The 15,548-nt window shown below is 43.2% G+C and overlaps 1 protein-coding gene across 1 annotated transcript in view; it reads left to right on the plus strand.

Annotated features, from left to right (window-relative positions):
* PHIP (PHIP subunit of CUL4-Ring ligase complex) overlaps positions 1-15,548 on the plus strand; it is a 303,792-nt gene that overhangs the window by 81,767 nt on the left and 206,477 nt on the right. Inside the window, exons 10-13 of the mRNA XM_075923789.1 lie at positions 4,171-4,241; positions 5,000-5,100; positions 5,188-5,228; positions 14,358-14,456. Coding sequence (XP_075779904.1) covers positions 4,171-4,241; positions 5,000-5,100; positions 5,188-5,228; positions 14,358-14,456 — 312 coding nt within the window. The remainder of the gene's footprint in view (positions 1-4,170; positions 4,242-4,999; positions 5,101-5,187; positions 5,229-14,357; positions 14,457-15,548) is intronic.

Here is a 15,548-nt window from a genome sequence, read left to right on the forward strand (position 1 = left end):
GGTGAGCACCTCTGGGCAGTTGCAAAGGTTGGAGAGGGGATGGAAGCCAGATCCAAGATCAGTGAGCCCTGGGAAGTGGGCCTATTGAAAGGAGACTGGACCTGTGGATGCTTTGGGGGTCAACAGCAAGGGCCTGCTTTGGGAAGCCCCCTCTTTGGAGGTGAATGTGGAAGCATTGAGACACCACCTAGAAGCAGGCGCCTCAGACACTAACTGCGGATTCATGGGACGGCTCCCACAGATCTTGCACATGCATGAGATGATAGATCTGCCCCGGGCACTATGCTAGGGAGGCACCAATTTAATCCCGTTCTGCTCCTTCTCCCCCTCCCCCCCCAGTCATCCCTCAGCTCACATGCTCCTACACCGCCTGACACTGGCAGCTGGAGCCTCCTCCCTGCCTCTCTGCTCCAAGCCCAACCCTTCTCCATCTCCACTGGCGGGTTAGTGCATGTGGGAGCCCGGACCCAAACTAGGGGGTGGGGGAAGATGCGGTACAAGTTCCCCTCAGCTATGCACCAGGTTCGGGGTGTGCCACATGACGACGGGGGAGGGGCGCAAATTTTTCCTTTGCCCCCAGGCGCATAACACCCTCGCTACTCCTCTGTGAGTGCTGTCCCTTTGAAATGCCACAGCGGTGTTTCAAAGGGGCAGTGTCACACAGCTGAGATTGGGATCAGCTGTGCTGATGCTTCCCATTTGTACACTGCCTCGGCGTTTCAAAGCGGCAGTGCCTCACAGCTGAGCCCAGGATCAGCTGTGCAGCACTGCCGCTTTGAAGCACCCCCTTTTTCCCTTCTTTGCTGCCTCTGTCTGATAGCGAGGGAGGGAGGGATCGACTCAGACCCCCTCATCTTCTACAGTTGGACCCCCACTGAACCCCATTTCTCTTTACCCAAACTACCCTCCTAGTGAGCCCCTAGATTTCCAAGCAGTTGCTTCTAGGTACCCATACCGCCAGCCCCTCAGCCCCACTACTAATTCCCCTATACCGAGACCTTTTGTTGAGTTCTATCCACCCTCACTCAAATTCCGTTGCTGAGCCCCAACTACCTTCGCTTGGACTGTCTAGCAGAGTCCCATTTTCCCTGCATCTGGAACCCCCACAATGAGCTCCATTACATCCAGATCTCCCAGACATTCAAATCCCTATGGAGCTAACCATACTCAGCTTGCCCCACATAAAACCCTGTCACCCCACACCTAGGGTACATCTAGACTACATGCCTCTGTCACCAGAGGAATGTAGATTAGGCTACCCGACATAGTAAAATGAAGCGGCAATTTAAATAATCGCCGCTTCATTTAAATTTACATGGCTGCCGCGCTGAGCCGACAAACAGCTGATCAGCTGTTTGTCGGCTCAGCGCGGCAGCCATGTGAATTTAAATGAAGCGGCGATTATTTAAATCGCCGCTTCACTTTACTATGTCGGGTAGCCTAATCTACATGCCTCTGGCGACAAAGGCATGTAGTCTAGACGTACCCCTAGATTCTCCGCTCTCTCCCCTCTCCTCCAAAAAACACACTTGGATTCTGCCAGGCTGAGCATGTCTTTCCATACTTGGTGTGCCTGGTGTAGAGGAGCTGGGCCTTGGGGCATTTGGGTAAGGTGCAGCTCAACACCAAGTCCATGTCCCAGTGCAGGGAGTGCTTCTGGGTGAGCTCCCACCTCTATGCAGCTGTAGCTTGTGCTCCCCTCTGCCATGCTGGAGACTCCATATTTATTTGTTGACAACATTTGTAGAATTTTAAATAGTGTGAAAAAAATATTATTCATGCAGAATTCTTAATTTTTGCCGCAGAATTCTCTCAGTAGTAACTCACCAGTGAAGAAAAGCTTCAGGAGGTACCCGAAGTAGCCTATATGGGATAAACTTAATAAAAACAAATAGTCTGGTAGCACTTTAAAGACTAACAAAACATGTAGCTGGTATCAAGAGCTTTTGTGGGCACAGCTGAAGAAGTGGGCTGTGCCCACAAAAACTCATGATACCATCTACATGTTTTGTTAGTCTTTAAAGTGCTACCAGACTATTTGTTGTTTTTTAAGTTCACGAGTGAAGGTATATCTGTTGAGGAATCTAATGTGTTGTTCAGATATTGGATTAATCCAAGCAGATCAGTTGAGCATCACAATAGATGAACTCGTCAGGAAAGGTATCATCACAGATGTCAGCCTGGAGGTATGCAGTGTTCAGATACTGTGAAGTATTGTGTGGAGAATATGGTCAAAACCAGCAGCAAATACTGTAAAAACTGGTTGCTAGAGATATAAAATCCCGTTTAATTGGCTTGGCTATCCGGTTAAACATTGTTTAACTGTTTAACCAATTAAAGAGGGGAGTGAGCATGGGTGCTGCCCAATTACAGCCAGAATAGCCCCTGCTTCCTCCCTTCTCTCCTCCGGCAAGGGCTGCACCCGCTGGGCTGGAGCAGCTCCTTCCTGCGGTGGGCCAGGCCTCCAGTGAGTTGGTCTGAGCAGCCCCTGCTTGTGGGGTGTCCAGGCCCACAGTGGACATAGTCCAGCAAGTCCAACTATAGCTACCTCTTCCAAAATCAGAGTTTGTGTGAATGCTCACTGTTTTCCACATCTGTGATAACTCAGTGGACAGATTCATGTTATGTTAGAGAATCTATAAAACAAGCCACTTGGCTCTCTGTGCAAACTTTCTCCAAGTTCTGCAAGCTGGAAAGTTAATCACCGGTTGATACCACCCTTGAAAAATGTGTACACCAATAACCATTAAGAAAGGGTTATTCTATTTTGCACATATATTTTTCCTACCCTGAAGGGATGCTTTTGTGAAAATCCCAGTGCTATGGAGCTGTAGCTCTCATTACAAAACAAGAATAGGAAAACACATGTATGTTTCATTTTTGGAATAATGAGGGTTATTAAGCTAGCCCACTTTGAATGGAGTGTTAGAAAAAGATATAGGATTATTAATTGGCACTTCACATCTGTTTCTTGCAATCTATGCTTAGTATGGGAACTGGTAGTATTAATATATAGCAATATATTGGTTAGAGATATTCTTGGTTGAGTATGTCATAGCAGCCAGGCTTTTTTGAGGTCTCCATGGCTACATTAGAAAAAAAAACAACCCCTAGTGTCAAGAATCTGTGGCCTTTACTACTTTTAGAAATAAATTTTCAGTAAGGTATGGATTCATTATGTGACAGGAAAGCCTACATAATTTGAATGTCAGTATTAAGAGTTTAGTATAATCAACTACAATAAGGACACTTGTATGTGTGATTGCTGCTCTCTACTGAGCTCTCGTATTGCAGATGGTACATTGTGCAAAACTACTGTTTCGAGACTTCTTCAGTATATATGTAAAATCAGAGAATGAGGATTGAGAGAGCAGATGTTTGGATGTTCATGATTTAAAAAAAATTGTCACAGGATTGGACCATTAAAACTCTAGTTGTCATTTCTGCTACTCATATCAGACATTGAAATGTTGAAAAGGGAACAGGATGAAAAACATATGAAATTACATAGGAGATTGTGATGCTTTTGGAAATTTCAAAGCAATGTGATGCCAATGCTATCTACAAAGAATATAGGTTTCTGCAAAGTCAAGTCTGTTTTAATTACCCATTCCTTTATTCAGCATACCTTTTTTTGAAACAACTTAGTTTCATTTTCTTGTGCATTGTAAGCAGGTTTTGCTCTATGAAGACAGTGGAATAACGGTATTCGTTGGCTTAAAGCACAGAGCTATGAATGACCGTGGTCCAGATGTCCACCTCCTTTTCTTAAAAGTAACTTTGGGCATAGTTTTGTGTAAGAATATATTGCAACTACTTAAGTATGATACATGCATACCATCTAGAGCCGTGGTGTCCAGCAAGCTAGCCACATGTGGCTGTTGGGGCAGTTGAGTGTGGCTAGTTGGCTTGAAGAATGTGGCTGTTTGGCTGGTTGATAAGTGACTACTGTTTCAGAACTGATTGGACACCACAGATCTAGAGCATCTAATTTCCACAAGATCAGATCATGAAGCATAGTGACATGAAACTGTTTATAGATGGCTAGCTACCTGTTACTTCATGTTTAATTTAATACTTTTGTATTTATTTTTGAGATACAGACTTGCTTCTGATATAATGTCCCCAGGAAAATTATTTTATTTGTTTTAATTATTTTCATGTTTATAGTCCGAGGCCAACAAAGTTTATGGAACGTCCTCGCCCCGGAGTTCAAATGATCTGTTCTTCTTTTAGTGCTGGTAAAGGATTTTCTTTTTCTTTCCTACCTCTTTAATATAAATATTTATAATAAGGCATTTAACGAGCTTAGTAAAATGTAGTATTCGTGCTTACTTAATTTGATGAGATCTACTGAAGAAACATGCCTTATAAGTTAAGAATTATTATTAGTAATAATGGATTTTCATATTAGACATTTTGTGTTTGCTGTATGGGAATCGTTAGATATTATTAGGTATAAGGTCGTGTGTTAATGTGTTTGTGATTTAGTGTCCTCCAAGTGCAATGTTTACTATGCATAAGAGAGAGAATCAAAGGATTTGTTTACATATCATATACTGAATTTAGAAGGGACTTGGACAATTAGAGTTGAAAACTAGACTTAGAAGCTTAAGTCAGTTGCACACTTTTGAAAATTCTGCTTCCAATGACCAGAGAAAATCAAATCTACGGTTGAGCTTGGAAACTAGCTTCCTTTGTCTGTGTCCTCTTTAATTAAAAACCTACATTTATTTTGCGTATGAAAAGTTAATTTATAAAAAAAAAAATAGTTGTTTAGTATTGTTTTGAGGAAAAATTAGTAGTCTTATTTGTGTAAATGTAAAACTTTATAGTATGTTGGTGTCTTAATTTTTTTGTGAAATTCTGTATAGTAGACAGTCATAACGAACATAGCTATACATTTTTATGATAATGAAATGAACAATATATTTAAGGTCATTGACAAATGTACCTTTTTTTGTCGTGAATATTGCTTATTTGTGCTTTTCTTTCTTAGGTGGAATGTTTTTGGCCACTGGAAGTACAGATCACATCATTAGGGTTTATTTTTTTGGATCAGGTCAGCCTGAGAAGATATCAGAGTTGGAGTTTCATACTGTAAATATATTTAAAAGTTATTTAAATATTTGATTTCATTGTTTTAGTAGCTTGAATTCACTGGTAATTTTTATGTTCTTTATGTAGGACAAAGTTGACAGCATTCAGTTTTCTAACACTAGTAACAGGTAAGCAAGCAAATATTTGTATGTTTATATTTCAGAACAATTTTTGCAACCTCAGAAAAATAATTTCCAAATGTCATCTGTTTTCTAGAGTATCTTAAAAATACTTTTCATACATTTTAAAGCTTTCTGTGTTCACCTCTTTACATTTAATCTCTGCAATATTTGGTAATTTTTATGGGTCATCGTTATATTTATTTAAAATCTTTGTCACTTCCTCTTTATCATCGTTTTCATTACAAGTGCCTAATGCTTAGTTAGTTATGATCAATTTTTTGTGTGTTCTGAAGAACGAAAGGTGCTTTGGTAGAACTTTAGAAATATTTGTAGTATACTTTATCCATTGTCCTGGAAGGCTACCTAAAGAACCTTTTTATAAGTGGCAGTAGTCAGGTGGGCAAAGGAAGAATGTTCTGGACAGTATTTCTCTGATTATCCTGAAATGTATGAGTATATATATTTTTTATAAATATTATAATAATCTGTAAAGCTCTTCTAGATAGTTGACATGAAAGATGGTAAGAAATTTTAATTAATTAGGAAGGTGATCATGCCACCCTTCTCTCCCCACTGCCCTGAAACTTAGTGTTCTAATATGCAATTGCATCATGTTCTAAACTGCATGTGGAAGAGAAACACCTTTTTTTTTTTTTTTTTTTTTTTTAAATAAACTCAAGCCATACGAGAGAGAGAGAGGTTCAATTTAGGTGGTATAACAGCTATGACAAAATATACAGATCCGGATTAGTTCAGAGATTGTTCTTCTTTGAGTGCTTGTTCACATCAATTCCAGTGAAGGTGTGTGCACCCTTAATGGATGAGACTTACTCGTTAAGGTTAACCGGTGGGGGCTGGAGCATCCACATTGGGACCTCCCCCAATAGACCACAGAGATCTCTAAGACCTTCCCTGCAGGATGGCCCGTAATATGGGAATTCATGTAGAAGAGGTGACTAAGATGGAGGTCTCTTTGTGGACAGTCTGACCCAAGAAGGGCCATTCAGGGTAGACATATGCCCTTCATTAAGACAGTAGAGAAAAATCTCACAATCTGGCAAACCCTGGCCTTCGTCCCCCGGCAGTCAGAGACGTGGAGAGGAAATACTGTGTTTCATCCAAGGGGTACAGTTATCTGTACTCACATCCCTCTCCATGTTCGTTGGTGGTTTCCGCTCTGACCGACCAGAAGCAGCAGGACCAGCTGCATCGAAGGCCAAAGAGGTGAAGCTTCTTGATATTTTCTGGAGGAACGTATATGCTGTGGGAGAACTCCAGCTGTGGATAGCCAACCTCGGCAGGTACAATTTTAATAGCTGGGATTCATCCCAAAAGTTTGAAGATCTTGTGCTCTTGTGCAGAAGAGGCTCCCTAGGCCTCTGTGGATGCAGGCGACTCAGTGGCATGTTCATTGGCTACAGGGAGCATTAGGTGAAATTTGGCCTGAATTATGAGCTTCAGGCCTCCCTTCAGGGATTTAGCAAACCTTGCAGGATCACCCCTTTGATGGCTTGGAACTGTTCTTTCAATAAATCGATTCCTGTCTCCATAGTCTGAAGTATACCAAGGACCACTATACATTCTGTGAGGATGCACACCCCGGCCACACAGAGGAAACCATTCAGCAACAGTACTGGCAGTGCCAGTTCTACCTCTGACTCTGCTAGGAGTCATATAGGCATAGAGGCTGTTATAAAAGGTGCAGAATTCCCTCTGACCTCCAAACCAGATTTTGATGGGCTGTTGGAAGGCAGCGGACCAGTACCTACCTTATATTCTTCCCCTGTTTTGACAGCAGCCTATCCTCCTTCTACCAAGCATGGGCCCTCATTACATAGGGCTGTTGAGTCCTGGCTATATTGCTCCAGTTGCACTCACTGTTACCCTGTCACCACCCTCTCACCCCCCATTGCTCTTCAGGGACCCATCTTACAAGCAGCTTCTTTAGCAGAAAGTGCAGTCACTTCTAGTTGTGGGGGCGATAGAGGAGGTTCCTCAGGAGTTCAGAAGAAAAGGATATTATTCCTGCTATTTCGTTGTTCCAAAAGTGAAAGGTGGTCTCAGACATATCTTGGATTTCCATGGTCTCAACGAGTTCCTGTTGAAACTGAAGTTGTGCATACTTTCACTCACTTCCACTGTCTCCTCCCTGGATCTAGAAGCTTGGTATGCAGCCCTCAGTATGAAGGACACTCATTTCCACATAGCCATTTACTGACCCCACAGACACGTCCTCTGGTTTGTGGTAAGTCAGGTACATTACCAGTTTGTGGTACTCCCCTTTGTCTTTTCCACAGTTCCCTGTGTTTTCTTGAAGTGCATGGCAGTGGTGGCTGCTTTCTTTTTGTGAGGAGGGTAGAGGTGTATCTCTACCTTGAAGACTAGCTGCTGAGAAGGCCACTCCAAGGAGCAGAGAGAGGCACATGTTCGCCTGGTAAAGGACATGTTTCAGAGGTTAGGTATACTTCTCAGCATAGGGAAGTCCTCTCTCATCCCCACTCAAAGAGTAGAGTTTATTGGGGTGATGATAGATTCCAAGACCACCAGGCCATGCGCCTCATTCAATTGCTACGCCAGTACCCCATGATATCTAGGAGCTGCCCAAGCTTACTTGGTCGCATGGCAGCATTCACTTACATGTTTACACATGTCAGACTAAGGCTTAGACTGCTCCAGGATCCAGCGTAATTACCGTTCCACTGGCAGTCCTCCAGACCCTTCTGCAATGGGTGAACCCTTGAGTGGTATGTGCGGGGGCCTCTTTTCAGGCCCTTCAGCCAGAAATGATGTTAGTCAAAGACATGTCAGATCTGGGATGGGGAGCACACCTGCGGGGACCAACCTGTGAATCTGGGGTAAGTGATAAGAGGCTCTTGAACATCAATGTCAAGGAGCTCAGAGCGGTTCGTTTCAGCAGATCTTTCATGCCACTATGGAACAACACACCATAATAGTTCTGAAAGACAATACTGTCAGCATGTTTAAGCAGGGCAGTGCAAAATCTTTCCCCTTGTGCTATGAAGGTCTCCTCCTATGGAAGTTTTTTGTATAGCCAGTTCCATTCATCTGGAGATTTCTTATCTCATGAGGGGTCAGGAATGTAGTGGCTGACTGCCCAAGCAGGTCCTTTCTCACCCTTGAATGGTTGGTGACAGATGTTTTCCTTTTCATCTTCCATTTCTGAGGAACTCCTTAGATGGATCTGTTTGTGACAGACTCTGACAAGAAATCTGCTAATTCAGGGGCTTCAGTCCAGGGTCACTGGTGGACACATTCATACTTCTATGGACGGGATGGCTGTTGTACACCTTTCCTCCCTTTCCCCTGATTCACAAAGTAATCCTCAAAATCTGCAGGGAAGCAGCCCAGGTAATCCTGCTGATGCTGGTCTGGCCATGCCAGCATTGGTATACTGCACTCTTGGGGGTGTCAGTGCAGTTGCACATAGAGCTCTCCCTTTAGCCAGACCTGATCATAGAATCATAGAATCATAGAATAATAGGACTGGAAGGGACCTCGAGAGGTCATCGAGTCCAGCCCCCCGCCCTCAAGGCAGGATCAAGCTCCGTCTACACCATCCCTGACAGATGTCTATCTAACCTGTTCTTAAATATCTCCAGAGAGGGAGATTCCACCACCTCCCTTGGCAATTTATTCCAATATTTGACCACCCTGACAGTTAGGAATTTTTTCCTAATGTCCAATCTAAACCTCCCCTGCTGCACTTTAAGCCCATTACTCCTTGTCCTGTCCTCAGAAACCAAGAGGAACAAATTTTCGCCTTCCTCCTTGTGACACCCTTTTAGATATTTGAAAACCGCTATCATGTCCCCCCTTAATCTTCTTTTTTCCAAACTAAACAAGCCCAGTTCATGAAGCCTGGCTTCATAGGTCATGTTCTCTAGACCTTTAATCATTCTTGTCGCTCTTCTCTGTACCCTTTCCAATTTCTCCACATCTTTCTTGAAATGTGGCGCCCAGAACTGGACACAGTACTCCAGCTGAGGCCTAACTAGTGCAGAGTAGAGCGGCAGAATGACTTCACGAGTTTTGCTTACAACACACCTGTTGATACAACCTAGAATCATATTTGCTTTTTTTGCAACAGCATCACACTGTTGACTCATATTCAACTTGTGGTCCACTATGACCCCTAGATCCCTTTCCGCCATGCTCCTTCCTAGACAGTCGCTTCCCATCTTGTATGTATGGAACTGATTGTTCCTTCCTAAGTGGAGCACTTTGCATTTTTCTTTATTAAACCTCATCCTGTTTACCTCTGACCATTTCTCTAACTTGCTAAGGTCATTTTGAATTATGTCCCTATCCTCCAAAGAAGTCGCAACCCCACCCAGTTTGGTATCATCTGCAAACTTAATAAGAGTACTCTCTATCCCAATATCTACATCATTGATGAAGATATTGAATAGTACGGGTCCCAAAACAGACCCTTGAGGAACTCCACTTGTTATCCCTTTCCAGCAGGATTTAGAACCGTTAACAACAACTCTCTGACTACGGTTATCCAGCCAATTATGCACCCACCTTATCGTGGCCCTATCTAAGTTAGATTTGCCTAGTTTATCAATAAGAATATCATGCGAGACCGTATCAAATGCCTTACTAAAGTCTAGGTATATGACATCCACCGCTTCTCCCTTATCCACAAGGCTCGTTATCTTATCAAAGAAAGCTATCAGATTAGTTTGGCATGACTTGTTCTTCACAAACCCATGCTGGCTATTCCCTATCACTTTATTACTTTCCAAGTGTTTGCATACGATTTCCTTAATTACCTGCTCCATTATCTTCCCTGGGACAGACGTTAAACTGACCGGTCTATAATTTCCTGGGTTGTTCTTATTCCCCTTTTTATAGATGGGCACAATATTTGCCCTTTTCCAGTCTTCTGGAATCTCCCCTGTCTGCCATGATTTTTCAAAGATCATAGCTAAAGGCTCAGATACCTCCTCTATCAGCTCCTTGAGTATCCTGGGATGCATTTCATCAGGACCTGGTGACTTGCTGACATCTAACTTTCCTAAGTGATTTTTAACTTGTTCTTTGTGTATCCTATCTTCTAAACTTACCCTCTCTCTGCTTGTATTCACTACGTTAGGCACACCTCCAGACTTCTCGGTGAAGACCGAAACAAAGAAGTCATTGAGCATCTCCGCCATTTCCAAGTTCCCTGTTACTGCTTCTCCCTCCTCACTAAGCAGTGGGCCTACCCTGTCCTTGGTCTTCCTCTTGCTTTTAATGTATTTATAAAAGGTCTTCTTGTTTCCCTTTATGCCTGTAGCTAGTTTGATCTCATTTTGTGCCTTTGCCTTTCTAATCTTGCCCCTGCATTCCCGTGTTGCTTGCCTATATTCATCCTTTGTTAGTTGTCCTAGTTTCCATTTTTTATATGACTCCTTTTTTATTTTGAGATCATGCAAGATCTCCTTGTTAAGCCAAGCTGGTCTTTTGCCATATTTTCTATCTTTCCTACACAGCGGAATTGTTTGCTTTTGGGCCCTTAACAACGTCCCTTTGAAATACTTCCAACTCTCCTCAGTTGTTTTTCCCTTCAGTCTTGCTTCCCATGGGACCTTACCTACAAGTTCTCTGAGCTTATCAAAATCTGCCTTCCTGAAATCCATAACCTCAATTGTGCTGGTCTCCCTTCTACCTTTCCTTAAGATCATGAACTCTATTATTTCGTGATCACTGTCCCCTATACTGTCTTCCACTTTCAAGTTCTCAACTAGTTCCTCCCTATTTGTTAAAACCAAATCCAGAACAGCTTCTCCTCTGGTAGCTTTTTCAACCTTCTGAAACAGAAAGTTGTCTCCAATGCAGTCCAGAAACTTATTGGATAGCCTGTGCCTCGCTGTGTTAGTTTCCCAACATATGTCTGGATAGTTGAAGTCTCCCATCACCACCAAATCTTGGGCTTTGGATAGTTTTGTTAATTGTTTAAAAAAGGCCTCATCCACCTCTTCCACCTGGCTAGGTGGCCTGTAGTAGACTCCTAGCATGATATCACCCTCGTTTTTTACCCCTTTTAGCTTAACCCAGAGACTCTCTACACAGCTATCTCCTACGTTCATCTCCACTTCAGTCCAAGTGTGTACATTTTTAATATACAAGGCAACCCCTCCTCCCTTTTTTCCCTGTCTGTCCTTCCTGAGCAAGCCGTACCCTTCCATACCAATATTCCAATCATGCGTCCCATCCCACCAGGTTTCTGTAATACCAATGATATCGTAGTTGTATTTATTGGTTAGCAATTCCAGTTCTTCCTGCTTATTACCCATACTTCTCGCATTTGTATATAGGCATCTAAGATACTGATTTGATCTTGCCTCCCTGTTGTGCCCTGACCCTCCTTTCTCCTTGCCATTATAGGCCGTAGTCCCCCCCATTTCCAACCCATCTCCCAGTCCCGCACATTCAGCACTTACCTGTGGGCTTTGCTCACCTGCCCCCGACAAACCTAGTTTAAAGCCCTCCTCACAAGGTTAGCCAGTCTGTGTCCAAACAAGGCCTTCCCGCTCCTGGAAAGGTGAACTCCATCTCCGCCAAGCAGTCCTTCCTGGAAGAGCATCCCGTGATCAAGGAAGCCGAATCCCTCCTGGCGACACCATCGTCGCAGCCAGGCATTCACCTCCAGGATGCACCTCTCTCTGCCCGGGCCCCTACCTTTGACAGGAAGGATAGAAGAGAATACCACCTGTGCTCCAAACTCCTTCACCCGTACTCCCAAAGCCCTGTAGTCACACTTGATCCGCTCAGTGTCACACCTGGCAGTATCATTTGTGCCCACGTGGATGAGTAGCATGGGGTAGTAGTCATATCCCAGGACAGCGGCCACCTGAGGCACCTGGACCATCCGTCTCTGAATCTCATGGCACAGAAGCCCCATAAGTGCTACAGAGTTCCAGTGTTTCCTTCAAGTCCAACAGATTCTGTAGGCAGTAGGAAACGGTCCACTAGAGCCACTTACTTGACTAAGTGGAAGAGGTTTTCATTCTGGTGTGCTGAGCACCAGGTCTCCTCCACCCAGGCCTCCATCCCTTTTATCCTTGATTATGTGATCCACTTCAAGGATCAGGGCTTAATGCTTTTTTGGGGTATGGTCCATCTTGCAACTATTTCAGCATTCTACCATGGGGAAGGCGGTCACTTAGTTTTCAAAAATCCCCTGGTGAGGCGTTTCCCCAAGGAGGCAAGATAGATCCTTTCCTTAGGTGAGGCAACTACTGCCCACGTGGGACCTTAACTTAGTCCTTTCAAAGTTGATGTATCCACCTTTTGAGCTGCTAGCTTCTTGCTCGCTCCTCTGTCTGTCGTAGCCTTTCTGTTGGCGATTACATCTACCAGAAGGGTCTCTGACTTGAGGGCGCTCACATCTGAACCATCCTATACAGTCTTCCACACGGATAAGATTTAGCTCAGGCTTCATCTGGCTTTCCTTCCCAAGGTGGTGTCACAGTTCCACTTAAGCCAGGATATTTTCCTACTTGCATTCTACACTAAGCCACATACCTATGCATGGCAACAGCTGCTGCACTTGCTACGTGTCCTATCGGTAGAGTGCTCACTTTTTATATAGAGAGCACAAAACCTTTTAGGAAGTAACTTCCACTTCTGTTGTCATTGCAGAGTGCATGAGAGGGCTTAGTTTCCTCTCAATGCATCTCTTTATGGATCACAGACTGTATCTGTAAGTGCCATGAGTTAGCAGGTGCCTCAAACCTGCAGTTACCACACATTCCACAAGGGCCATCATCTCTTCGACAGTCTTCTTAGCTCAAGTTCCTACTCAGGATACTTGCAGAGCAGCTACCTGGTCTTCAGTCCACATGTTCACAGCCCAGTATGGTATTGACCAACAAGCCTGAGATGATAACACAGTGGATGAGGCAGTCCTGCAGTCATGGATAACTGATTCTGACCCCACCACCTTGAGTTCAGAATTAGAATTAACATGAACAAGTACTCTAAGAAGAAAAAGTAGTAACTAATCTTTCGTAACTGTTCTTGGAGGATGTGGTGTTCATGTCCATTCCAGTACTCATCCTCCTTCCCCTCAGTCGGTGTAGCTGGCAAGAAGAAGCTTAGGGAGGGGTGGGTCAGCAGGATCATATATGGTACCATATATCATTGCCACTCCAGTGGGCTCCCTGGATGACCCTTTGGAGGCTGCTAGGGGAAAGTTTCCGACAACACATGTACACCTTCGTTGGAATGGATGTGAACACCACACTTGAACAACTGTTATGAAAGGGTAATAATCCTTTTTTCCTTCTTGTTTAAATCAGGTGTCTTTATTGCTAATTTCTACTTTCCTCATATCTTGGTCTTTTATACAACTTAGCTTCTGTACTTGGACTGAGTGAGGGGATGAGGCATTGGCTTCGCATCTATACAGAACAGAAGTTGGGAACCTCCAACTCATGGGCCATAAGATGGTTTGTCAGGGTTAACCGCTGGCGAGCTGCCAGACTGTTTGTTTGAGCATCTGCAGGCATGGCCACTCGTTGTTCTGCAGGGTTACAATTCATTGTTCCTGGGCAACAGGAGATGTGGCAAATGGTGGCCTGGTCTGCACCATTTCCTGTAGCTCCTTCTAGCTTGGTACTGTGAACTGCGCCCACTGGGAGCTACAGGGCTCTGTGCCTGCAGACGCTCAAGTAAACAAATAGTGTGATGGCTTGCCAGTGGCTAACTCTCATGAACTGGGTGAGGCCAGTGCACTGGAGGTTCCTCACCCCTGGCATAGAGTTACCCTGATGTGTCTACTGTGGTCTCACATTCAGCAGAGCAAAGAGTGGTAAATAGAAAGACCATGAGAAGGTGCCACGTGATCCATTTACATATGTGTATAAGCCTTAATTCCAGTAAGTAATTGAGTAAAGAAGGGCTGGAAAGTTAATTTTGCCTTGTTTTTCTCTCTGTATTTGAAGTATGTTTCACCCAAAATCAGTAGTGCAATTCTTGTAATAATAGGTATATTATTGTGCTTGTGTAATACATTACAGAAATAAAAATTTAATGATTGATAGTACTTTCTCACTATAAACTATTTTCATATAGATTGTCTTACCTCTGATTGATTGATATTGAATGGTAATTTTTCTTCTGTAGATTTGTGAGCGGAAGCCGTGATGGGACAGCACGTATATGGCAATTTAAGCGAAGGGAGTGGAAGAGTATTTTGTTAGATATGGCTACTCGTCCAGCAGGGTAAGCATCATCAAATGGTTTTGCTTTTTAAATGATGTGTATCAAATAGGTGTATACTTGAAGTGTGATCAATCCTAAAGTTAGTTACTAACATAGCACCTAATTACTTAAGAGGAGCTAAGCATAAAACATATTCTGAAACAGGAATTTCAATTTTATTTTTAAAATATATTTGACAACATATTCAGCTGCTCAAGTTAGTTCATCTCAGATGCACCTTAATCGTGCTTGCCCTACCGTTTCATTAGGAGATCAACTGAAAACTGTTGCTGAAGTCTTCCAGCCACAGATCTAGCAAAGCATATGGGTGATTTTTCTTGAGACCCATGTTGAAGGATTTTTCTTGAGACCCAAGTAGTTAGGTGTCTGGAGCAAATAGGCAAAGGCCATGTCTCTACTTTAAACTTTTGCTGGAATGATGTTGGTTTGAGGAGGGTGATCTATTTAACACATTTTTAAAATACTAGCCAGAAACTCTAGTGAAGACACATTCATACTGGCAAAAAAGTGCTTTTGCCAGTATAACTTGTTTTGCTCTGGGAACAGGTGTAAGTTATCTTGACAAAAGCATTTTAGGAGGGATAGTTGGTATTGTTGTTACTGGAAAACCTTTTATACTGCAGACTAGGTCAAAGTTTAATTAAAGGCATGAGAAGGTATTAGGCTGGGAAAGGAAACACAGGCTTTGCCTCCCTTTGTGTCTAAGATCTGTGACAGCAATGCGTTTGCACTTTGTGTTTTTTCCAGGGTTATGATCAAGGAATACCAATGGTTATAAGTCACCAAGCAGTTCTTCAAAACAGCACATTTTTTTTAGGAGAAAAGTATATAGAGAAAACATACGAAAGAGTAAAATAATCTAAATACTTGACCAGTACCCCACATTAGTCCTAGGGAGATCCTGGCAGGTTCCAAACCTTTTAGCATGGTTGTGTCCCCTTTTGATCAAAAAGCCTTATTCAATTGTTGAATGAAAAAGAAGACCCCTCTGTGGGATTAAGCTGCCCCTTTATATCATAAGTTCCTTATTTGTCTCCTCTGTTTCTTAAAGCCTGTCTTGATTCAATATATGCAAATTACCCCAAAGTGTGG

This window comes from Pelodiscus sinensis, chromosome 3, assembly GCF_049634645.1.
Source record: "Pelodiscus sinensis isolate JC-2024 chromosome 3, ASM4963464v1, whole genome shotgun sequence".
In the NCBI taxonomy this organism is placed as follows: Eukaryota; Metazoa; Chordata; order Testudines; family Trionychidae; genus Pelodiscus; species Pelodiscus sinensis.